The 26680-nt window shown below is 36.4% G+C and overlaps 1 protein-coding gene across 6 annotated transcripts in view; it reads left to right on the forward strand.

Annotated features, from left to right (window-relative positions):
- LOC138744073 (cilia- and flagella-associated protein 46) overlaps positions 1 to 26680 on the forward strand; it is a 193838-nt gene that overhangs the window by 104421 nt on the left and 62737 nt on the right. For 5 of the 6 annotated variants that reach the window (XR_011345240.1, XR_011345241.1, XM_069899562.1 and 2 more), the window contains exons 31-37: positions 1442 to 1573; positions 9811 to 9975; positions 13425 to 13573; positions 14502 to 14600; positions 18912 to 19026; positions 22315 to 22467; positions 25977 to 26177. Coding sequence is in view for 4 of the 6 variants with exons in the window: in XM_069899562.1 (XP_069755663.1) it covers positions 1442 to 1573; positions 9811 to 9975; positions 13425 to 13573; positions 14502 to 14600; positions 18912 to 19026; positions 22315 to 22467; positions 25977 to 26177 (1014 nt within the window). In the remaining 2 variants the exon portion in view is untranslated. The remainder of the gene's footprint in view (positions 1 to 1441; positions 1574 to 9810; positions 9976 to 13424; positions 13574 to 14501; positions 14601 to 18911; positions 19027 to 22314; positions 22468 to 25976; positions 26178 to 26680) is intronic. The other variant, XM_069899564.1, reaches the window with a different exon arrangement.

The following is a 26680-nucleotide window of genomic DNA, read 5'->3' on the forward strand; positions in this document are numbered from 1 at the left end:
CTGGCTGTGGAGTCCAAAATTAAATTTAAAATGAGGAGATATATCATTACTCACAGGGTTGTAAAGCTTTGAAATTCTTTCCCCAGATGGTTGTGGATGTTCAATCATTGAGTTCATAAAAATGGAATAAATATGTTTACGAATCTTAAGGGGATCAAGGAATAAATTAATTGTTCATGAAAATGGTACAGAGGTAGCCATTGTCTTGATGGATGAGGGTGCAAGCCCAGAAGGCTGCATGGTCAACTTTTGCTTATCTCTTGTGTTCTTAATAACATGGAAGGGATGTCATGTTTCAGGTTGGTAATTTTTCATCACACGTTTAGCTGAAAGTTTATTGATCTGAAACATTCATCTTCTTCCTCGATGCTGCTAAGGCATAACTTGAATATTTCTACTTTTGATTTCCAGCCTTTACAATATTTTGGTTTTGGAGTGTATTAATGGTAGGCTCTAGGTGTCGTCTCCTTCCGAAAGCCAACGGGGCAATTCTCTATCCTTATTCTTTCAGGCACGCCTTCTGAATTGCTAAAGATCTCATGTTCTACCAGTAGGTGGATTATTGCCACAGTCTCCAAATTTAAAGCTAGATGTTTAAGTCAAGTTGTTCAATTGTGGTAACACATGTGATTTCAACAATAATTGTTCCTTGAATTTTTTTATTGATAGTTTTGGGTGACTAACTGTTGCATCCTCGTTTGGGAACAGAAGATTGAAGAGTGAGCTGTAGGGAAAAATAAAATAAATCTTACGATCCCTTTGTAGCTCTAAGTGGTTCATAGTTAAAGTACTTTGATCAAAGTTCTGATCAAATGTGGCATATGTGATTGTGTGCTTCAACGGTACTTTTTTGAACAGTTGGAAAATTTCATTGCTAAGGTACGGTTCCATTTGATGATTGAGATTCACTGAAATTGTTTATTTGGTCAGGACTAGCACATTTGATAGATGTACTTTCCTGAGTGGCCTTAATATAGGATGATTGTGTTCTTATGCAAAATATTGCCTTGGCACATTTACATTCCCAGTGTGTTTGTTTTTTTTGGCTATGCTGAGGAAATATATATACTACCCAGTGGAATTATCTATTCTTCCTCTCTAGAAAATGCTTAATTTACATTGATAATCTTTTCCTGCTTTTTTTCACATTCTGTTCTACTCTCAGATGTGTGTAAAAGATGCTTTGCCATATTTTGTATATGGACAGAAATTTCCCCAGTTTCCAACATAATAACTACCCTTCAGCAATTAAAACTGGAAATTTATTAACTTTACGTATTCCATTACTGCTTGTGTGAAAACTACTTAATTCATTCATTCCCATTTATTGTATAATTTGTTTGTTATTCTTTTGTTTTCTAATTTGTTTATGAGCAAGAATGCAAGATAACTTTTGACAATGGATTCTATTTAAAGCTATGAATTGTAACATTTTTATTAGGTTCTTTGTGTTTTTAAATATTCGAGGTATCATTGGGCATCTGTGGGGATACTCACTAGGGAGTTGACTGCTTCTCCTCCTCTGAAGACCACTCGCACAGCTACAGGAACTAAATCAAAGGACCAGAAAGGGGTATTATGCAAATATTTTGAAGAACTGTGTGAACTTGTATTTTTTTTAAATGAGCAGCAGATTATTTGATTCAGTGCTTCATGTACAGCATGCGATTTCATGACCACAAACCCAATACACATGTCCTATTGCAGGGTCTCCACCCAAAATACTCTCTTTACTCGGTTGATGACATCTGACCGATGGAGTTCCTCCAGCAATTATTTTTTGCTGCAGGTTATATCATCTGCAATCTTTTGTGAACTCAATGTGCAACATATGATTCTACACCCAAAAGCCCAGTCTAATGACCAATTCTCCAGTATGGCCAATGTAACATAAACAATTTTATGAGCCCAAAATGTCCGAAGGGGCTCACTTTCTTCAATCAAAATGACCATTTCATTGGGTTATAGAAAGTGACTCTACTATAAAGTATTGACTTTTGTAAACAGGTTAATTGAAAAAGCAACACGACACAAGGGAACTAGTAGGCTAAATTAATACATTAGCAGATTGACTATCTAAATCCTTTGTACTGTCACCTTAGTTCTGGATTACTTTCCAAGCTGAAGGAACCAATAGTGGTTGTAAAAAAGGCATGGAATCGAAAATCACCAAGACACATGACAGTTTAATTATATGAAACAACGTTTTGACTTTTCTTTCTGACTTTTGCACCTGAATCCATCTTTCTGGGTTTTTAACCTTTTCTCCATGTTTAATAAATATGTATATTTCTTTCATCGGTAAACCTCTGGGAAAAGCTTGTATATTTCTTTCATCGCTAAACTTCTGGGAAAAGCTTGTATATTTCTTTCATCGGTAAACCTCTGGGAAAAGCTTGTATATTTCTTTCATCGGTAAACCTCTGGGAAAAGCTAGTATATTTCTTTCATAGGTAAACCTCTGGGGAAGAGCTTGGTTGCATTATCTTTTGAAATCGACAGGAAATTTTGGTGGTCCTATCTTTGATGCATTAGGCAATGATTTATGGAAAATTGTTAGTCCTGTGACAGATTTCATTTTAGACATACAGGCCCTTCCAGCTCATGTGCCACCAAAATAACCAACAACCTCCATATGTCATGAAGGGTGGGAGAAAATCAGAGCACCCAAGAGGTAACCCACATGCTCACAGGTGATTGATGGTACACACTATTTTACCTGAGACATTGCTCTGGAATTTTCTATGGATAGCAAGCCTTTCAGTTTTGATACTCGACAAAGCCAACTTCAATCTGATCAATGAATTTATAACTGGGAAGTCATACCCATTGATTGCTGTACTGCCTACTAAACCAACCATCCAGTCTTACTGGCAGCAACATGGAAAAAAAGTGTGAATGCTCACATTCAAAACCTATTAAAAATTATTTTATTAAAAGGTATTACAGGTTATTATATAAAAATGCACCTGAGAACATTGGAAATTAATTTTTAAAATTATTTTTCTGAACTTGGCATACGACTCTCAGGGCAACTCCTCTCAATGAAAATGAATGGCGATGCTTAACCTGCACCGTCTACTCTGGCACATGATCAGTAGGTAGGTTCGGAAATTGTTATCTACTCTTGTTTTATGAGGAATCCAGTGAGGTCTGATAACAAGGGTGAAGATCTCTTGGAAAGTTTGTGCATGTTTACATGGGAAAATGTTTTTCCTGACATGGAAAGTGAGGTAGAAATGTTGGGAGGGTTTTTTTTTTCAAATTTGAGAATTTATTTCCAGATGTACCTCAGAGAATTTCTATAGGTTATCATGATGTTTTTTTTAAATTTTTTATTTTTCACACCATAAACCACATTGACCAAGATACATACATTTTCCTTTTCAAATATATAGTGTCATTTTCTCCCCCCTCCCTCCTCCCATCCCACCCTCCCTACCTCCCCCCCTATTCATTTCAAGTACAAAATCTAAGATACATTAAACCAGTCAAACAATGTTGTCATTCAATAAAAATAAACAAGAAATTCCACTGAGTCAATTCTTTTCATTTCCTTCTCCTTTCGTTATTTTAGGTGGTAGATGTCCCCGGTAGGTTTTCTCTATTGTGTTTCATGTATTTCCCATATTTGTTCAAATATTTCAATATTATTTCTTAAATTATATGTTATTTTTTCTAATGGAATACATTTATTCATTTCTATATACCATTGTTGTATTCTCAAATTATCTTCTAATTTCCAGGTTGACATAATACATTTTTTTGCTACAGCTAGAGCTATCCTAACAAATCTTTTTTGTGCACCATCCAAATCAAGTCCAAATTCTTTGTTTTTTATGTTACTTAGGAGGAAGATCTCTGGGTTTTTTGGTATATTGTTTTCTGTAATTTTATTTAATATCTGGTTTAGATCTTCCCAAAATTTTTCTACTTTCTCACATGTCCAGATTGCATGAATTGTTGTTCCCATTTCTTTTTTACAACGAAAACATCTGTCAGATACTGTTGGGTCCCATTTATTTAACTTTTGAGGTGTAATGTATAGCCTGTGTATCCAGTTATATTGTATCATACGTAACCTCGTGTTTATTGTATTTCTCATAGTTCCAGAGCATAACTTCTCCCATTTTTGCTTCTTTATCTTTATATTTAAATCTTGTTCCCATTTTTGTTTAGTTTTACCATTTGTTTCCTCATTCTCCTTTTCTTGCAGTTTAATATACATATTTGTTATAAATTTTTTGATTATCATTGTATCTGTAATCACATATTCAAAATTACTTCCCTCTCATAACCTCAGACTGCTTCCTAATTTGTCCTTCATGTAGGATCTCAGTTGGTAATATGCCAACACTGTATCTTGAGTTAAAGGATAATAATCTATTTCCTGAAAAACAATTTTCTATTCTTTTGATCCCTTTTTTCTCCCATTCTCTAAAGGAAAGGTTATCTATTGTAAAAGGGATTAACTGATTTTGCGTCAGTATTAGTTTTGGTAATTGGTAATTTGTTTAATTCCTTTCTACATGAATCTTCTTCCAAATATTGAGCAGATGATGTAATACTGGAGAACTCCTACGTTGTACCAATTTTTCATCCCATTTATATAATATATGTTCAGATATCTTCTCCCTTATTTTATCTAGTTCTAATCTAGTCCAATCTGGCTTTTCCCTTGTTTGATAAAAATCTGAAGGTATCTTAATTGTGCGGCTCTATAATAATTTTTAAAGTTTGGCAGTTGTAAGCCTCCTTGTTTATACCATTCTGTTAATTTATCTAGTGCTATCCTTGGTTTCCCCCCTTTCCATAAAAATTTCCTTATTATTTTCTTTAACTCCTTGAAGAATTTCTCTGTCAAGTGTATTGGCAATGCCTGAAATAGGTATTGTATCCTTGGGAAAATATTCGTTTTAATACAATTTATCCTTCCTATTAGTGTTAGTGGTAAATCTTTCCAATGCTCTAAATCGTCCTGTAATTTTTTCATTAGTGGATAATAATTGAGTTAAAATAGATGGCCGAGGTTTTTATTTATTTGTATACCTAGGTATCTTATTGCTTGCATTTGCCATCTAAATGGTGATTCTTTCTTAAATTTTGAGAAATCCACATTATTCATTGGCTTTGCTTCACTTTTATTTGCGTTAATCTTGTAACCCGACACTTCTCCATATTCCTTCAATTTCTTATATAATTCTTTTATTGATAATTCTGGTTCTGTTAAGTATACTATAACATCATCTGCAAATAAACTGATTTTATATTCCTTGTCTTTTATTTTATTTTCTGTTCTTATCGATTCTGCTAGTGGTTCTATAGCTAACGCGAACAATAAGGGTGACAGTGGGCATCCCTGCCTTGTTGATCTGCTTAAATTAAATTGCTTTGATATATATCCATTTACTGGCACTTTCGCCAATGGCCCCTTATATAATGCTTTAATCCAATTAATATACTTCTCTGGTAAACTGAATTTTTGCAATACTTTGAATACATAATTCCATTCTACTCTGTCAAAGGCCTTCTCTGCGTCTAAAGCAACTGCTACTGTTGGCGCTTTACTCCCTTCTACTGCATGAATTAAGTTAATAAATTTACAAATATTGTCTGTTGTTCGTCTTTTTTTAATAAATCCAGTTTGCTCTAGATTTACCATTTTAGGTACATAATCTGCTAATCTGTTTGCTAATAGTTTAGTTATTATCTTATAATCTGTGTTAAGTAATGATATTGGTCTATATGACGCTGGTGAAAGTGGATCTTTCCCTTGCTTTGGTATTACTGTAATTATTGCTGTTTTACATGAATCTGGTAAGATTTGTGTTTTGTCAATCTGGTTGATTACTTCCAGAAGGGGAGGAATTAATAAATCTTTAAATGTTTTATAGAATTCTATTGGGAATCCATCCTCTCCTGGTGTTTTATTATTTGGTAGTTTTTTTATTATCTCTTGTAGTTCTACTATTTCAAATGGTTCTGTTAATTTATTTTGTTCCTCTATTTGTAATTTTGGTAGTTCAATTTTAGTTAAAAATTCATCTATTTTGTCTTCTTTCCCTTCGTTTTCAGTTTGGTATAATTGTTCATAGAATTCTCTAAAGTTTTCATTAATATCCGTTGGATTATATGTGATTTGTTTGTCTTTTTTCCTTGATGCCAATACCATTTTCTTAGCTTGTTCTGTCTTAAGCTGCCATGCTAGAATTTTGTGCGTTTTTTCCCCTAGTTCATAATGTTTCTGTTTTGTCTTCACTATGTTCTTCTCCACCTTATATGTTTGTAGTGTTTCATATTTTATTTTTTTATCTGCCAATTCTCTTCTTTTAGTTGTGTCTTCCTTCATTGCTAATTCTTTTTCTATATTTACAATTTCCCTTTCCAACTGCTCTGTTTCCTGATTATAGTCCTTCTTCATCTTGGTTACATAACTTATTATTTGCCCTCTGATGAACGCTTTCATTGCGTCCCATAGTATAAACTTATCTTTCACTGATTCCGTATTTATTTCAAAGTACATTTTAATTTGTCTTTCAATGAATTCTCTAAAATCCTGCTTTTTAAGTAGCATGGAGTTTAATCTCCATCTATACATTCTTGGAGGGATGTCCTCTAACTCTATTGTCAATATCAAGGGTGAATGGTCCGATAATATTCTAGCTTTATATTCTGTTTTTCTTACTCTATCTTGCATACGAGCTGATAACAGAAATAGGTCTATTCTTGAGTATGTTTTATGTCTACCCGAATAATATGAATATTCCTTTTCCTTTGGGTGTTGTTTCCTCCATATATCCAAAAGTTGCATTTCTTGCATCGATTTAATTATAAATTTGGTTACTTTGTTCTTTCTGTTAATTTTTTTTCCCAGTTTTATCCATATTTGAATCCAAATTAAGGTTGAAATCCCCTCCAATTAATATGTTCCCTTGCGAGTCTGCTATCTTCAAAAAAAATCTTGCATATACTTTTGATCTTCTTCGTTAGGTGAATATACATTGAGTAGATTCCAAAACTCCGAATAGATCTGACATTTTATCATTACATATCTCCCTTGTTGATCTATTATTTCCTCTTCTATTTTAATTGGTACATTTTTACTGATTAATATAGCTACTCCTCTTGCTTTTGAATTATATGACGCTGCTGTTACATATCCTACCCAATCTCTCTTTAATTTCTTATGCTCCATTTCAGTTAAATGTGTTTCTTGCACGAATGCTATATCAATTTTTTCTTTTTTCAGTAAATTTAGCAGTTTCTTCCTTTTGATTTGGTTATGTATTCCGTTAATATTTAAAGTCATATAGTTCAACGTAGCCATTTCATACTTTGTTTATCTTCCCTTTCCGTTTCCTCATCATCACCTTTCCTTCTTATCCATTTCTGCTTTTTTGTTTTGAACACTTTATAAGACAACATTTCTAAAACATCAAACATTTTCCTTATTCTCCTATTTAAAACTTCTTTAGCCCCATTCTCCCCTCCTCCTCCTGAGTTGCCCTTTATCCCTTGTCTGGCAACCACATTTCCCTCTCCATTTGGATTTGCGAATTCACTCGCAAGCGTCAACTGATTTTGCAGTGACCGTAACTCCTCCCCACCCAGCCCCCCACCAAAAGAAATTTCAATTTTCATATATAACAAAGGTCACTCTTTTAATTCCCTTCTTATTTCCTCTATTCCCTTTCATTCCCTTATTGATTCTTATCTATACTCTATATATTTTCCTCTAAATACGTATACACTCATGTATACCCATATATACATACACATCTATCTATATATATATATATATATATATATATATACACACACACACACACACACATGCATATAGTTCGTGGTCATTTTTACTCTCATTACATGTCTTCATCTCTCTGCTTGTTTTGTAGTTGTTCTGCAAATTTTCATGCTTCCTCTGGATCCGAGAATAGTCTGTTTTGTTGCCCTGGAATAACTATTTTAAGTACCACTGGGTACTTTAACATAAATTTATATTCTTTTTTCCATAGGATCGTTTTTGCTGTATTGAACTCCTTCCTCTTCTTCAGGAGTTCAAAACTTATGTCTGGATAGAAAAAAAATTTTTGACCTTTGTATTCCAGTGGCTTTTTGTGTTCTTTTATTTTCTTCATTGCTTTCTCCAATATATTTTCTCTTGTTGTATATCTTAAGAATTTTACTAAAATGGATCTTGGTTTTTGCTGCGGTTGTGGTTTCGGGGCTAGTGCTCTATTTCCATTTCTTCCTGTAATTCTGGTCTTCCTAGGACCCTGGGGATCCAATCTTTTTTAAATTCTCTCATATTCTTGCCTTCTTCATCTTCCTTAAGGCCCACTTTCTTTATATTATTTCTTCTATTATAGTTTTCCATTATATCTATCTTCTGAGCTAACAGCTCATGTGCCTCTTTAACTTTTTTATTAGATTCTTCTAATTTCTCTTTTAAGTCCTCTACTTCCATTTCTACGATTATTTCTCATTCTTCCACATTATCCACTCTTTTTCCTATCTCTGATATGACCATTTCTATTTTATTCATTTTTTCTTCTGCACTCTTAATTCTTCTTTTTATCTCATTAAATTCTTGTAATTGCCATTCTTTCACTGATTCCATATATTCTTTAAAAAAAGATATATCCATTTTCCTGCCTTTCCCTTCTTCTTCCATTTCTCTATGTTCTTCTTCTTCTTCTTCCTCTGGGTTGGCCATCTGTTGTTTCCTTGTTTTCTTTTTGCTCTCTTCTTTCTTGTTCTCGTTATTTTCTATGTTCTCTTCCTGTTGCTGTGTTGCAGCTGTCACTCTCAGCTGTGGAGATCGACTCCTCAGCTGTTCCCCCCTCCCGTCAGTGTGTTTTTTTTCATGCGCGGTTGCGCACTTTTACTCGGCTCCGCGAGCCATTTTTGTAGTCTCGAGCTCGGGACTTCCACTGACCTTGGGGAACGGGCTTCTCTCTCTGCGGCGGGCCTCCTCGGACAGGTAAGGCCTTCACCTTCTTCTTCCGACGTTCTTTCATCTTCTCTTTTTCCCGTTGCTTTCGACTTCTCTCTTCGCTGCCATTTTCTTCTCACCTTTACTTTTACTTTGTTTTAATTTTTATTCTTGTACCTTTGTGTTTTGTGCCTTTTTTTTCAACTTTTCCGGAGAGGGCTGGAATTCCCTGACCGGCCACTACTCCATCACGTGACTCCCGGGAGGGTTTTCAAGTGGAATTCCACAGTTTGTTACTGAAGCAGAGTGTGGCTTCAAGGAAAGATTGTTGGGAAATTTAAGGATGTAGGGAAAACGAGAAAAAGAACAGTAATCACTACAGGAGGTTGATAGAATATATATAAAGGCATCTAAACAATTGGGTTAGAATTTTGAATTTAAAGCAGAGCTGGATTAGGATGATAAGAAGGGCTAAGCATAGGTCAGAATTGGGACATCAGAGCTTTGAATGAGTGAGTTTTTGGTGAATAGAAGATGAAAGGCTGGCCAGGAGATATTTGGAGTCATCAAGTCTGGAAAAAAATTTCAACAGCAGGTAGCTTGAGCTAAGGGTAATAACATGTGAAGATGAGACCTGTAGTCTCAGTAACACTCAAACTTCAGCTGTACTGACATATTTACAGAATTGTCTTCTGGATTTAACAATTAATCTATTAAATAAGGCGCAGGAACACCAGAATAACTTCATTAGAAATAGAAAATGCTGGAAATAGCATTTAAGACCGTATCCATAGATGGAAAACAGAGCTAACACTCATCTGCATTATTGTTTTTGTTGTTTTAATTTCTCAACCATGTTTCTTTTCTAATAGTCAGCATATGACAATCAAGAAAAATCCAAATCAAATATACCACCTGAAATTATGCCAGCTAATTCAGAGGAATGGGCAATTTATGTGTGTCCCAATGAAGTTCGAGAAGCCTTTAAAAAGGGATCAAGTAATTGCTTTATCAACAGGAAAAATATCCTGAAACCTGTAAGTATAAGAAAATTTCACAAAAATAACAATTATTCAGTGATTTGTCATGTTACTGCAAATATAAGAACCTGAATTTTCCAAACTCTAGCACCTAATTTTTGCAGTTTAAAATGATGATTTAAGCCAAAAGAAGACTTCAAAAATGTTTTTCTTCCTTTTTCTGTCATAAATAATTTACAAACCAAGGCAAAATAAACTGCCAGTTGTAATGGGAAAAGTTAATCAGTGCACAAGAGACGCAATAAGGATTTGTTCAATTCTCTTCGGTACAGATCTGCATACTGTTTTATTAATTTATGAATTCACTGGTGTATATTGCTCCATTGAATTTTTTATTTGATAGCTGTATAAAATGCTGCATTGAATAATTTAATGTTTACCTGCTGCCAATTTATTTTCCAGATGAAAAAATCAAGTGATTCAATGTTTCTTCTTTGAAATCAATAGTCCAGACTTGTACTTCTATGTATAAATAATTTATTTAATAATAGACTGAGCTGGGAGGACTGTGCACACATATTTGAGTCTCTAGTTTTCTTCTATCTATTATCTCCATTCAAGTAGTTATTTCAAATCATTGAGAATTACTCATTGAGATAAGCGGAATGGAAACAGTCCCCCATTTCCTCTGAGTCTGCACAGCCATCAAACACTTACTTACACTAATCCTATGCTAACTTTATTTTATTCTTCCTAAATTCCTGTTAACCACAAGTGGCCAATTATTTTACCAGGTTGCACTCCTTTGGGACATGAGCAGAAACCAGAACATCCTGAGGAAAACAAGGTGTTCACAAGGAAAATGTGCAAACTCTACATGGACACTACCAGAGGTCCTGATTGAACCAGGGTTGCTGGAGGTGCGAGGCCACAGCATGACTATCTGTGTCATGGTGCAGGACTGGTCACCTCTCAGCCTCCAATGCTATAGGGAATTTTAAAAACCCAGCTGCTTTAACCTCTCCTGATAACTCTTCAATAATGAAATTCACTGGTGTCTTTCATGCATTTTTGGTTGAATTATGAAAAAAAAAATCAGATATAACATGAAATTCAAGGTTTACTGGGCAGCGCTGATCCATGCTCTCTAAATGCTTCTGAGACCTGGACTAACTACAGCACAGGAAAAGCTCCAGCAACCCTATTACAACTAAATCCTCCAAATTTATTGGAAGAATAAATAAACCAACATCCATGTTTTCTCACAGGCCAAGACCCTGTCCTAATTCATAGACTCTTTGATTACTTTTTGCTTCACCCTCAACCCTTTGATCATGGGAAATCAGTTATTTCTTTCTACTGAGTTGCATTCTTTAATAATGTTAAATAATTGTATCTAATCATTTCATGATCTCCTTAGTTCCAATGATCATCTCACATTTTTAAGACATTATTTGTGTTTAATTTCTCATGCAAAATGTTAGGAGCCTAAAGGACCACAAAATCCAGCAGCAATAGATATTCACCACGACTAGTAGTTACTTAAACAAAAGTTGTTTTTATTTATCTTTAAATATGAAAACAGAATCACTATTAACTTAACTACCCAACTTAACCCCCTTCTAATTATAAGCGCACGTGTTTGTAATGTGTGTGTAAATGTAAGAAAAGTTCTTTGGTTCACAGTTCAATCTCACTTCTCATTCTTCCAAGTTCTCTGGTTGCAGGCAATTCTTATACTGTGCACAGAAATTAACATGTATAAAGTGAACCAGGCTTTGGTGCTCAAAAGGTAAATATTTACCGCTCAGGAAGGTTCCCATAGGTTTACAGAGAGAGATGTGTCATTCCAGGGTTTCCACAACTGATTAGTCACCTCAGTGTCTTGCTGATGAAACTTGCCCCCTCAGGGTTCTCCAGATGATGACCTCTTTCTTTCAGGCAGCCACAGAGTTCCTTTCTGTTTCACTTATTCCAAGAGAAACATCAAACAAATAGCACTTTCAGCCATCCGCCACTCTTGAGCTTCAGTTTCAGTTCCAACACTGAGTCTCTTTCTCCATCTCTGAGATTCAAACTGCAGCCACATGTTCTTCTCTCTCTCACTTGCAAACCCCACCCCCTCCACCTTCTCCAGCAACCAATAGGAGTTAGTCTTCTGCTCCCATCTGTTGTTTTAGGTACACAAACCTCTCATTGATATTTGTGTGAGCACTTTGCAGCGAGGTCACAAATGTCTAACACAGACGACCTTTCATTTCATGACGTCCATTCATTTCATGACATCATTTCTATTAGCACCTACTTGTGAAATGTTCATAGCATTCTCTATAGTTTCTGTAAAGTCACTGAATATGATTTCATCAGTATTTCAAATAAGATCTATTTTAAAATGTGTGTATGTATCTATCCTACTCTAATTTTACCAATTTATCTCCCCAAAACATTCCCAAGTATTCCAATCCATAAGCAGGATTGAATTGAATATATATCAAATAATATCATTGATGAGAGTTGAATTAACTTGCTGTGATACTGACTGTACATGATTTGTATGTAGCAGGTAAACATTAAGTATTTTCAATCAGATCTTAAATTTATAATGCCAATTGCACCAATGTGACATTTCCTTTTAAAAGTTTGCAGTTTGACCTTTTAAAGTGAGCCTTCCAGCTTTATTGTTGACATATTGTGGATTATGAGATAGTGGTTGTAATTTCTACCTCCTATTGGATGAGAAACAGAAAGAGAAAAATACAGCTCTTGAAGAAAAACAAATTGGATCTTTTATCAATAAAAATCTCTAAGGGAAGCAGTTAGTAGGAATAAAAGGAAAAAGTGTTGCGAGGCTTAATTTTTACTCCCTGTATAGACAATTACTACCATATAGTAATTGGATCACATAATTGTGTTTTTATCATATCAGTAATGAGGGTTGGTGATCATTTTTGAGTGCTTGTACAACAAAGTAGCAGAAACTAAGTTTCAATTATACTGCTATTATCAAAAATCCATATATTATCCACATTATTTGAAGTGGAAACCAACTCATCTAGTTTATACTCAAACAAATAATTTGCAAAGATTAAACTTGTCCAATGTCTAAAAATATTATTTCAGTTAATTCTCAGAAATCAGCACATTTTCCATTGAATATTGATACATCCAATTAAATTTCTAAATCATTATTTTAATCAAAACATTTGGTAATTATTTCAATTATCTCGCAAATATAATCTTCACCGTACCTGATTGCTGTTTATGTTCAACATAAAGAAAAATATAGTTTTGATTTCCATAAAGACAGAAACCTTCAAATACTTTGTTGCTTGTTAATTTCTCTATTCAGTGCAATTATGATCAATTCTTGATGAATCTCTCTTCAATGCATCAAATACTGGCTGAATATCCTGTACTGAATTGACAAGCCCACAATATGTTTATTGGATTTAAATTTAATCATATAATTTCCACAATACTGACTAATTTATTTTCCAATTTGAAAGACTTACAGTTTATTCTACATGGATTTATTAGTGAAAGAGTTGCAAAGCTTGTCATATACACACCTGACATTGCCTATTCTGCAGCTTGAAGAATTAATAGCCAGTGAAGTACTGGACAACAAAAGTCTCTCTGATTTGTATCATCTCAGGTGATGTTTTATTTATTTTCTAAGTACTATTCAATAAATTATTGTTCAAATATTCACTTGATGAAGACCTTGGAAAAACTGAATGATCTAATGTACTTGATATGGTAGGCTTAATACAAAGCCATTACTATAGCTTCCTCTCTTTGTCCATGGTTCTCTAACCTACAGATCTGACTGGCCCTGTGTTCTCTATCATGACCATGTTACCCAGTATAAAATGGCTTCAGAATCAGAATTTATGATCATGAAATTCAGTGTTTTGGGGCAGCGTCATAGTGCAAACATTCATGTTATAACCATCTTACGACAATTTTTATAAAAAATAAAAGTAATAGTGCATGAAAAGTAAGGCAGTCGGGTTCATTGATTATTCAAGAATCTGATAGCAGTGGGGAAGAAACTGTCTTTGCACTGTTGAGTGTATGTCAACAGTGTCAGTCTCCTATAACTTTTTCCTTACGGTAGCAGAGTTAAGAGGGCACAGCCTGGGAGGTGGGGGTCTTTGAGGATAGAGACTGCTTTTTAAAACACCACCTCATGTAGATGTCCTCGAAGGGGTGGAGTCTAGTGCCGGTGATGTTGCAGGCTGAGTTAACAACCCTTTGGAATTTATTCTTGTCCTGAGAGTTGGCGCCTTCACACCAGTCATTGATGTAACTAGCCATAATGCTCTCCATGGTACACCTATAGACGTTTATGAGAATCTTTGGTGACATACCAAATCTCCTCAGACACCCATTTATCTATCATTTCCCTCCTTGCAGATCTCTCTTGGTTCTCAGTTTCATTGGATCATAAACTTAATTTTTATTCCATTCTTTAAAGCTTTTGAATGCCCTGTCCTCAATCTATATATTTTTGCACATTTATTTTCACTTGTGTTGTGAGTTTTAACCTAAATTGCAAATCATGCATTTATTTTCCCCAGGATTGCCCAGATATGTTTACAAATGAATTTGACCCATGCTGCTCAGTACCATGAACATGTACCAGGATCAGTGTTCATCTATGATACAGAAAAGGCTAAGTATAGAATTTTTGAGATATTCAGTACCCTTCAATTTGCTTTGGACATAGCTGGTACATAAATGGAAATTACATAAGTGCAGTAAAAGCCCTGGTATCCAGCACCTAGGGGATTGGTAGATGCCGGATAAGTGTACTTTCTGGTTGCTTGAGACTTACTCTTACAATGCCTAACAAATACACCAGCATTAAAAATAAACAGTTTAAAAGACAAAAATATTATACTCTGCTTACATTGAACAAACTTCACTTGCATGAATATATAAGCCTTAAAACATTTAACTTTATTTTCAGTCACTTTCTTTGAAAACATTTAACCATCACTGTATCTGCAGGTCCATCCCCCTCCAAGGAGTCACCAAAAGACGAAGAATAACATAATATATAATTAACCCCCTATCCCAAGTTTATAGATAAACCTCTGACCTGGGCAACTTTTACAAAGCAGGGATAAGGAGACATTTTAAGAGAGTCACCCCAACGGCGAGTGGCATCAACTAGCTCTTCATTCTGGGCGACGCCATCACTGTTTCACCCAACTTTATTCAAACAGCTGATAAGGGCAAAGCATGTCCAAGGCACTCCACTGGCTGAATATTTGCTCCCATCTTCACAAAGGTTTATGTTTTACTTCAGAGAACACTTACAATTTTAACCTTATGTATTTTTTTACCTATCATTTTATTCTTATTTATTTTAATTTTCAACTTTTTTTCACCATTTGCTTGAAGCTGCCAATTCCTTGAATTCCAGATACCAGGAATTTTACTGTATATCAAATCCTGATTTTGGTAAAGGATTGCATTCATTGGGCAATTGAAGTTATTCATATCATTTGAGTGAGCTGGATGGATATATGAAAGAGATGAATCTTCAATGCTTCTGCTGTATCTCCTAAATCTAAAGCTATCATCCATTGACTTAATCATTAAATAATTTCAATGGAAATGAAAATTGAGATAGTTATGAAGTGAAAGATCAAATGCAATGTCACCCTCTCAAATTTTTACACAATATCTAAATTAGCTCTGCAGTATTGCATGGAGCTGAAATCCCATCATCTTGCATTGCATCATTCTTATATGAGTGGTAGATAAACTATTGGAGACTTTAGAGCATTTAGAGTAGCAATGTCTTCTCAGGGATTTTCACCGTGGATTTGTGAGGATTAGGACGTGCCTCGCAAGCCTAATTTCATTTTTTTGAGGAAGTGCAGACACTTCTATCAACCCCAAGTGTTCTCATCTGTGATTCTCACTGGAGTTTACATCCCACCCGATACAGATAACAAACAGGAATTCAAGGAGCTACATGATGTGGTCATTAAACAAAATGCAGCCCAGCCCAACGCACTACAAATCACAGATGGTGACTTCAACCAGGTCTATGTCAAGAAAACCCTGCCTAACTACCATCAGCATGTAACCTGCTATATCAGATGTCGCAGCACAATTGATCACTTCAACACCAAGATAAGGAAAGCCAACCATTCTTTCCCAAGACTACATTTTGGCAAGTCTCATCACCTGGCTGTGCTCCTTCTGTCTTCATACAGACAGAGCCTAAAAAGAGAAGCTCTGGAGATCACTACCCTAGAAAGTGGTCACAGGAGGCTGAAGAATGGTTACAGGACTTGCTCGAGTCAGCGGATTGGGTGGTGTTCAAGAACTCTGCTGAGAATCTGAACAATTACACTGAGGCTCTCACACTCTTGATCAAAACAGCTGTGGATGAGTGTGTCCCACCAAATCATTCAGGGTTTTCCCCAACCAGAAGCCCTGGATGAACAATGAAATCCAGAACATACTGAAAGCCAGATCACAGGCATTTATGTCCAGAGATCCAGATCAATACAGAAGCAGATATGACATGCAAAAATCTATCTCCCAGGCAGAGTGGAGATTCAAGATGAAAATGGAAAGAACAAGAGACACCGACAGCTGTGGCAGGGCCTGAACGCCATAACCTGCTGCAAAACCAAATTTGGTAAAGTAGCTGAAGGTAAAGCTTCACTCCCAGAAGAACTTAATACCTTCTATGCTTGATTTGAATTCAGTACAAGTCCCCATGTCCCCTGAAGATCACACCCTCTCTTTTTTTTTAAACTTTATTTAAGATTTTATAACATGAATAACTTATAGGATTACATTTAAAAAAAATTAAGAATAAAATAATAAAATTACAATACAGTATCAGTAATCTAAATAAACTATACCCTCCCCAATAATTATTACACATTAATAACCCAACTCAAATTAGTCCAACCCCCCCTTTCCCCCCAAAAATAAAGAGTGAAGAATTAATAAAGTTAATAATATATGTGAGAAAAAAACCCACTTACAAAAAAAAACATAACCGATTAAAATACTAACAAAAAGAAAAGTAATTAATACTAAGATATCAGACTTAAGAAACATATTTAAATCAAACTTAAATGCATATATTTAAATAACGGAGTTAAGATGAAACATGTATTTAACTCAAACTTAATATAAAAAATTAGTAAAGTTAGTAACATTATCTATCAAAAATTCTTAAACAATAATCAATTCTTAAAAAAAATTGTAGCATGAAAAAAAAGATGAAAAAAAACTTTATAGAGATAAACCTTCATCAAATATCAACTAACTTCACATCTATCATCATATTAGTCACATAAACCACCATCTTAAAACAAAATTCAAACCTCATTAAGCATTGTACAATTCAATTTTAGTACTCTTCCACCATTTTTCCCTTTTACTCTTAAATAGTTATCCAATAAAAGCTCCAATACCACATTTAAATATCCCCAATCATTACGTTAAAATTCAGATATCCAAATAATAAAAACACATCTACAACGAAATCTATATCTTCAACAAATGGAGCATAAACCACAAACAAAATTCAAGCCTCATTAAGAATTGTACAATTCAATTTATAACTTTCACCATTATTCCCTTCGTTCTATAACTAAAATAGCAAAATAATATACACCAGAATTACCACTCCTTTCACCTTAAAGTTAAAGAAAAAAATTTTAAAAAACTTATCCATCCCATTCACATTTAAATTTCAGATATTCTTTATCTACTGAATAAACTTTACAAAAAAAACCACATCAATTTTTATTTTTTTAAACAATCAAATACTTTCTTATGTTTTTTTTTATATTTAAACAAAAAAAGAACCCTTCACTCTTTAATCTAATAATACAAAAAAAAGGAAAAAAAACGGATAGGAGGTTAAAAATACCCCCTCCCATCTAAACCGCGCAATGCGGTAACTCCCAAAAAAAAAATGGGTGTGAGATAACTCTCACGTAGCAGATGACTTTCTGGAAATAGTGCCTATCCAGTTCTCTCCCCCAACTCTCACTTCATCTTAAACTAACATCATCATTATTTAATATCCCTTTTTTTAAAAAAAAATAGAAAAAAAAGGACAACTCTTCTTTTAATCAGCTCCAACTGCCGAGTCACCATTACAACCATTTCTTCTTGGAGCACGGCTCTTTTCTTCCATCTCTTGTCTCCTTAGAGATCGCGGCGGACTATGTCTCTGTTGAAACTGAGTAATTGGCAGCTCTTGAGCAAATACTATAGCTTCCTTTGGAGAATCAAAGAACTTTGGTTGGTAACCATCTTGAAAAACCTTCAAAACAGCTGGATATCTAAAGGTTACCTTGTAACCTTTCTTCCACACAGCTCTTTAGCAGGATTGAATTCCCGTCGTTGAAACATAACTTCTTGACTCAAATCCGCATAGAAGAAAACTCGATTATTTTGAATCATCAAGGGTGATTTTCTCTGTTGTGCATTTCTAATAGCCACTCGAAGATCACACCCTCTCTGTATGTAAGGATGACGTGTGTGCTGCCTTCAAGAGAATGAATGCAAGGAAAGGTCTGCAGTGTCTCTGTGTGACCTGAATCCAGCCCACAAACTACTAAGAAATATATATTTGACAACTAAACTTTAAAGATTAATATTAACACAAATCTGTTACAATAAATAATTACTTCAATCCAATAAAAAGGCATTATTAATTTTAAATCTGTAAATATGTACACACCCTTGCCAAGGTGAGTGTGGTGGAAAACTGCCCTTCAATGGTATTGTGACACTTTGGTATGAGTTTCTCATTCAGGTCTGTTTCAGTTTAATTTAATCTCTTGGTCAATGTTTTAATTGAGTATAAGTGAAGGCTGTTTTTCTGTTAACTGCAATGGATTTGTTATCTAACAACAAATATAAATGAGTAAATTATTCAGAATTAATTAAAACCTTGAGTGATAAAAGAGTTTCTTGATAGTGTACTGTTTTTTAAGATGCAGGCAAGAGATTGTTCGACTGAAAGGTTCACAAATGGGAACGTCAGAAGAAAGACTGCAAACTTCAAATCAAAGCTTAACCATGCCACAGACAGCCTCTAAGATTGAACTGGTGAGGCATAACTCTGATATCATTTTGTTCATCATTTTGGTGAATTCCTGTGTTTCTATGATTAGTGGAAGTATGGTTGTGAATGCACCTCAAAAAAAATGGAGACAACTGAAGAACTCGACACTATGGGAGACAGTTCAACACCATGGGTTTATTTGACTAAATGTTCCAAATTAATAAATAACTAGCAGAGCTGCTCCAATGTGGGGGTTTAATCTCACTGATAACAAAAATTGTGATCCATGATAACACCATCACAATTTGAATTTGTCATTGATAAATAAATGTTTGGCTCAGAATATGCCCTCTAGCTAATGTAGCTGGAGAACACAAAATCTGGTGGGATGGCAGATAGGAAGGCCTTTTGCCAGAGAAAATATGTATTTTTCTATTACAGTACTTAGGTGCAAATTATCAAGGCTTTTGAGAAAGTGACCAATGCACTCTACATGACCTTAAGATGGGGACTGTCATATTCTCAATAAGGTATTATTACCAGCTTCAAGAATATGTTTTTCAACTCTTTCATTCAATAAAGGCAACAGGAAGCACAAAACTACATTTTAGCATCATGGATTAAGAAAATGTAAAAGTGAAAATGAAAGTGAGCAAAGGTCTTGTGAATGGTGTATCAGGTATGAAAATATCCATTTTATCAGGAGAAATAAAATGAAAATAATAAGGGATTCCACATCTGAAGTGCAAAGGGATCTGGGTGACTTAATGCATGATTTGCAAATGACTCGTATGTTGTTTCAGCAAGTAATTAGAAATGGTAACAGAATATAGTAGAACCCCATTATAACGTGATAGTTTGGGTCCAAAAAATTGGATCGCGAAAAAAGCAGGATCATGAAAAACCCCATTTTCAAAAAGGTAAAGAACACATGTACAATTACCCATATTTCAATCATCTTTTTATTTCTTAAAAAAAAGTGATTAAGTGTTTGTTGCCTGAACCCAGCATGTCGCTGGCGGCGAGCAGAGGGACAAAGTAAACTTACCTATCATGGAGCAGCCCTAAAAGGCTTCTCCTGCGTCGCATTCATGTTGAGCGGCACCCTGCAGCACCCTCCAGAGCCGATGGAGGCAGGGCGACTGGTGCCGTAGCATCACCTGTCATAAATATGCGGCAGACCAATGGCCATTTTCCCTACCCATAATCCCTCACGCCGCTGGAACCGCTCTGTGTTTCCCAGAACAATTCCAGTTGAGTGGGAGATTATGGGTAGGGAAGACGGTGCAGCATGTCGAATGACTCAAAGACTTGTTAACTCAAACCAAGGCTTTAATCAACAAAAGACTGGAGCGTATTACAGCACGGTCGACTAGTCCAAACTGACCTGGGTCTGGTTAGGAGTAACCCTTAATGACCTGCCAGTAGGCATGGCTATGACTCTCACCCAATCACAACAACAATAAGCAAATAGATACAAATATATATTGGTGATAGTACCCTGTGCTATCACAGATGGCCATTGCTCTACTGCGTTTTGAGCTGCAGAGAGCGGCCCCAAAGGCACAAGTAGCTTGGTGAGGTGCCAGAGCAGAAGTGGGGCTGTCACAGCCTGTACCGGCCACCCCTGATGCTCTCCTCCCTGACAGCCCCCGCCGGCCACCCCTGCTCTGACTGCTCCCACCCCCACCTTGAAGGGACCATGAAGGGAGAGGGGTGAGTGGGTGGTTGAGAGAGAGGAGCTGGGTCACTGGCTGACGGCATCATCATGATGTCATCAGCCCATCCCTAACCAGCTGCTTGCAGCATCTGTATATTCATGCGAGGCGGTGGAGCATTGTGCTCCACTGATTACCCTTCCCTGAGAGGGAATGCAGTTGGCGCCTTAGAACCAGCCATGGTGCATTCATAGAGGTAAGTCTCCTGACGTAAGAGCAAAGAATTTCCACCTTTACAGGTGAAAAAGATTTTGGTCTTATAACGGTGCGTTCCATTTTGATTTGAAAAAAATTTCAATTCAGGAAAGAGAAAAAAAAAGGGGTCCATTGGCTATTCATGTTAAATCCAGGTTTGGGTTAAATCGGGATTCCACTGTATTATAGTTTATTGCAAGATACATTTAATACAAAAATAAGGATTTTTTGTACCATTGGAAAAAGGTGAACTGTTGTCTGGAATAATGTTTACAGTATTAGTGTCTTTATTTAACGATGGATGTTAATGAATTGGAAGCAATTTATGGTCTAATACCTGGAATGGGTTGATTGGCTCAAAGGGAAGGTTGGAAAGGCTGGTCTTGTATTCAATTGAGTTTAAGAGAGGTAACATGACAGTGGCTTGTAAAATCCAGAGATCTTGACGGTGATGTGGAGAGGCTATTTATGAGAAATATGCAAGGCACATTTTTTCACAGAAAATGCTGGATGCCGAGGGTAGTGGTGGAAGCGGTTACAATAATAATGTTTGAGATGCGGTTACAATAATAATGTTTGAGATGCTTCTGGATGGATAAATCAATATGAATGGTATCGCATGATCAATAACCACAAGCAGACTCTCAGTGAGTGATTAAAGGATTTAATATCCTGAAACATCAGGCTCATCTCCACATGCTGCTGGTCTGGTTCCAAGGCTGGTATGAAGGGAGGAGACTAGGGCAGCTCAGCCTTAATTGGGAATCGACAGGCAGCAGTTACAGGGTCAGAGGTGGGTCAGCCCTGCACTAGCGTGTTCCACCACGAACGGGATGGAAGGATAACTATCAAGTGCAAGTAGCAGAGTTTTAGTTTGATTTGGACGTCATGTTTGCCCAGATACATGCTGTCTTCTGATCTTGAAAGCTGGGGAGTAGGGCTGATTGATAAGGATCAGCTCATGACTAAATGGCAGAGCAGACCTGGGTGGTCAATTGGCCCACTTCTGCTCTTGTATCTTGTACTGTGTTCAATATTTTATGCTAAATAATTGCAAATGTTGAACATAACTGAGTTCAAACAGTATTTTTGTTTTATTTGAGACAGGCAGCCTGGATTGTAATGGACATGGATCCACGCTGCTGATTCAAAGAAAGGAGTTTTATAATGCATCTTACTTAATTCAGACATTTAAATTGCTGTGTTATAATCTTTAGTGCCAAATCTTTTAACTTGAACAAAATTAAGCTCATTGCTGAAGGCAAATGTTTGTTGATGGGTTGTTCAAATGTTTTGAAATCATTTTGTAGCACTTACAGAAACATTCACAAATATTTTAAAAAACCTTAAAAACAACTTGTGGAGAAATTGTATCTCCATTGTTAATATACTTTTTAAACTTTTTTTAAAAAAATACAGAACGTGTATATTACTTCACCTACGATAACCAGAAAAAAATTGAGTGGAGTCTCTGTGATGGATGTGTGGATCAGTAAAGCAGAAGTCTTGTTGCAGCTTGGATTTTACCAGCCTGCCAGGGTTCTGTTATCAGAGGCCTGCCAGAATGCAAAGGTTAGTCAACTGCTTGACGATTTAGCACTATCATTCACAATTTCTGGGAAGTCATGAAATCTTTTGAAATAAAGGCGTATTGTTACCTTAAGACCAAAAATTCTATGTCTTCATTCACATACCATAAATCTACAGGAAAGGGTGAATGCAGTGTATTGGGATTCACTGGTCGTGTGTTGTGCTGATGGCTGGCCTCGCCCCCTGGCTCCGCCCCCATCTGCTCACACATAACCCTGGTTTCTCACCTAAACCCAGAACCCTTTGAAGACGACTGTGAAACCCTACCCATGGTTATAAACTAATAAAAGCATTTGTTCTCCCTCTAGTTGTGAGAGCTTTTCTTCACTCGACACACATCCATTGTGTGTGAGTGAGGGGAGGGGCGAAAGAGAGACCCCAGTGATTCTCTCTACCACTCTTAGTGTCCTGTGGATTGACCTCCAACCATACCTTACTGTTATGCAACCAAACCAGATGATCTTGATCGAGCTGCAGAAAACCAATAAAATGATAGTCAGTTGCCTTTCCCACCTCAGTCTTCGTAGGCTGTGTTGTTGCTGTTGTACCTTCCTGACAGTGAGCAGGTGTTGTGTGTCCTGGGCTGGTCACCTTTTAACTGGGCTATGAGGAACTTGCTCTCCACTTTCTCCACTACTGAGGCATTAATGTTGACTGGAGGGTGGTCATCCCTGGTCCTCCTGAAATCCAAAATCATCGCCTTTGTCTTGTCCACATCGAGACTCAAGTTGTTATTCTTGCACCACGTCACAAAATTTTCTACCTCTTCTTATTCTCGTTGTTGATGAGGCCAGTCAGTCATGTCATCTGCAAACATGACTTTGTTAGAGCTGGATCTGGTGTGGCTTTCCATTGTTTGCGGAAAGCCATAAACATTATGAAGGACTCCACACACCCTTCCCACAATCTATTCTCCCTTCAGTCATCCAGCAAGAGGTACCAAAGCGTTTGGGCCCTCATGACCAGATTGTGATACAGTTTTTTTCCCCCCAAGTCATGAGGCTTCTGAACTCCAGGGACACAGGGCTAGCATATGTAATGTGATATGTAATATGTTATTTATAAAAAAAGTTTCTGATATAATTTAACCCTGTAAATAACCTGGAGAAACACTCTCTCGTATTCACTGTACATTGCAATGGTGATGGGATGGATGATAAACAAACATGACTTGACAATTGTTTTATTTTCATTGTTTTAAAATAAGTAAAGTAATTATAGGCTAGTTGTTTTAATTGTTATAGGCAAAACTGCTATGGATTCAATCTAGGGTACAGATTAATGATAATTAGCAAGGGTTTGTAAAGAACAAGTTGTGACTGACTCATTTGATTTTTCTTTGCCAATGCAACAGGGAGGACTAATGCAGACAGTGTGTTTAATTTAGTCTTCATTGATTTCAGCAAGACTTTTGACATGGCAGGCCTATCAAAAAATGGAGTGTTTTGGAAGTCCAGTGGAGTGAATTGTAAGATCCTAAATTAGCTTAGTGATGGGAAGAAAAGATGGATTATTGCTTTTGTGACTTCAAGACTGTTTGTTAGCCATGGAATTTCACAGAACCACAATTTGGTCTCTTGTTTTTATGATATTTCTAATAGTTGTTTTTTACAGAGTAGTATTATTGGGTGATGCTACAGTAATTTTAACATGAATTTTACCCTTGGGAGCACAATAAGGAGGTTTACAGGTGGCACCAATTTATTCATGTGTTGGACAGAGGAATGTAGATCCATTCTGCAAGAAAACTTTGATCACTGGACAGAAGGCAATAATGGAAATCACTTCAGAGAAGTGTGAAGAAATGCATTGGAGGCAAGACAATTCACAATAACTGGGAAGACATTGAATAATATGGAGTATCAGAGAGACCCTGGCGTCTCTGCCCATAGGTCCTGAAAGGTAGCATCACAGAATATCAAGTGATTAAAAAAGCCACATTGGATTCGTTCCTTTATTAACCATGATCATGCAAAATATCACACAACAAAACTTCTTTCTTTCTTTGGCTTGGCTTCGCGGACGAAGATTTATGGAGGGGGTAAAAAGTCCACGTCAGCTGCAGGCTCGTTTGTGGCTGACCAGTCCGATGCGGGACAGGCAGACACGATTGCAGCGGTTGCAAGGGAAAATTGGTTGGTTGGGGTTGGGTGTTGGGTTTTTCCTCCTTTGCCTTTTGTCAGTGAGGTGGGCTCTGCGGTCTTCTTCAAAGGAGGCTGCTGCCCGCCAAACTGTGAGGCGCCAAGATGCACGGTTTGAGGCGTTATCAGCCCACTGGCGGTGGTCAATGTGGCAGGCACCAAGAGATTTCTTTAGGCAGTCCTTGTACCTTTTCTTTGGTGCACCTCTGTCACGGTGGCCAGTGGAGAGCTCGCCATATAATACGATCTTGGGAAGGCGATGGTCCTCCATTCTGGAGACGTGACCCATCCAGCGCAGCTGGATCTTCAGCAGCGTGGACTCGATGCTGTCGACCTCTGCCATCTCGAGTACCTCGACGTTAGGGGTGTGAGCGCTCCAATGGATGTTGAGGATGGAGCGGAGACAACGCTGGTGGAAGCGTTCTAGGAGCAGTTGGGCCATTGATTGAACACAATATATAGTTGTACCCATCATTTTGTACAAGAGATGCAATTACACCCGAAAGGGTATAGATGAGATTTTTGAGGATATTACCAGGAATTAACAATTTTAGCTGTGAGGAAAAATTGAATGAGGTTGATTTTCTTCGGAATAGAGAAGTTGAGTGGAACTTAAGTTGAAGTATATGAAATTGTGAGAGATCAGATTAAGTAAATTGGAGAAACCACTTCCTGAGCAGTGGGTTTAAAACAAAAAGGCTATGGACTTGAGGAACTTGATGGAAGATTTAAAGAGAAGATGAGGAAATGTTTTTATTTCAGTTCTTTGCCTGAAAGCAGAGTAAAAGCAGAAATCAAATGCAGCCAAGTAAGATTACCTGCATCGTAACAGATGCAGATATTATGTGATATTATTTCTGCTTGGTCATTCTTTTATGAATTATGGCAGAGAAGCAGTTTCCCTCCACCTGGTAAACTTGGTAGTAAAGTGGGGGGAGGGGGTCCACAGGTCCATAATTTAAGACAAATATTGTTTCTTTTCACTTGAAAATGTGATTTTTTTTTCCACCCTTTCTGCTAGGGAGCTATGAATATTCAAGATTAAGGTTAATAGACCTGATCATTATGGGAATCAAATGAGAAGTGAAAATGAAATCATTACCTGTGCTTTTAAGGTTAGAGAGTCATTCATGATCATACTGAATGATGGAGGAACCTTGAGGGGATTTTCATTGGATTTTGCTTATATACAGTATATTAGGCTCTTTATGCTTTTTGTGTTTGGATCTACCAATATTTATTTGATGATTTAATAAAGTGTTTTTCAGATTTTGAATTTTCAGGAACTTTCATACTTTATAAACTTTTTTGGGTAAAAATTTCCTTTCATTATTTTATCTTTTAAATTAGGAACTTGAGAATAAAGAAGCTTTGGCAAAAATCTTTTATCTTCTAGCAGTTCTAGCAAATCATGAAAGGAACTTTGGTCAGGCGAAACTGCTCTTGAAAAAAGCTCAAAACTTTGGAGGAAATGAATACTTCTGCTTTGATGTCATTACTTGTCTGGTAAATGCAATTCTCAGAGAGAATCTTGAAGATTCAAATGAACAGGTGAGGAAACAATGTTAGCCTTATTCTGTAAGAAACGGACTCATTAGAGGAGGTACCCATGAATTATCCAATTCAGGCTTCAACAATTATGAAAGAGATGATTCCAGTGTGATCAATTTTGTATTGCTGTGGACTGAGATCATGATGTGTTACAGAACAATCATTATTTGGTAGATGGAGTTTATTTTTAAACACTAGCCATTTGGTTACAAGTCAGGCTCGGATGACTGCAATGAGCCATAGAATCATGCAGTTACACAATATGGAAACAGGCCTTTTCAACCTATGGAGTTTGCAGCAGCCAGCGTGTAATCTTAAGTAAAGCATGAAAGTCTGCAGACACCGTGGTTGAAGTAAAAACAATGCTTGAGAAACTCAATGAGTTAAACAGTATACTTTATATAGTAAAGATGCAAAACCAACTTTTCGGGCTTGAGTCCTTCATCATGGTATGGAAAAAATGTCAGCAGGTGACTGAACAAAATAATAAAAGGGAGGTGGAG

The sequence above is a fragment of the Narcine bancroftii genome, chromosome 10 (genome assembly GCF_036971445.1).
Source record: "Narcine bancroftii isolate sNarBan1 chromosome 10, sNarBan1.hap1, whole genome shotgun sequence".
Classification (NCBI taxonomy): domain Eukaryota; kingdom Metazoa; phylum Chordata; class Chondrichthyes; order Torpediniformes; family Narcinidae; genus Narcine; species Narcine bancroftii.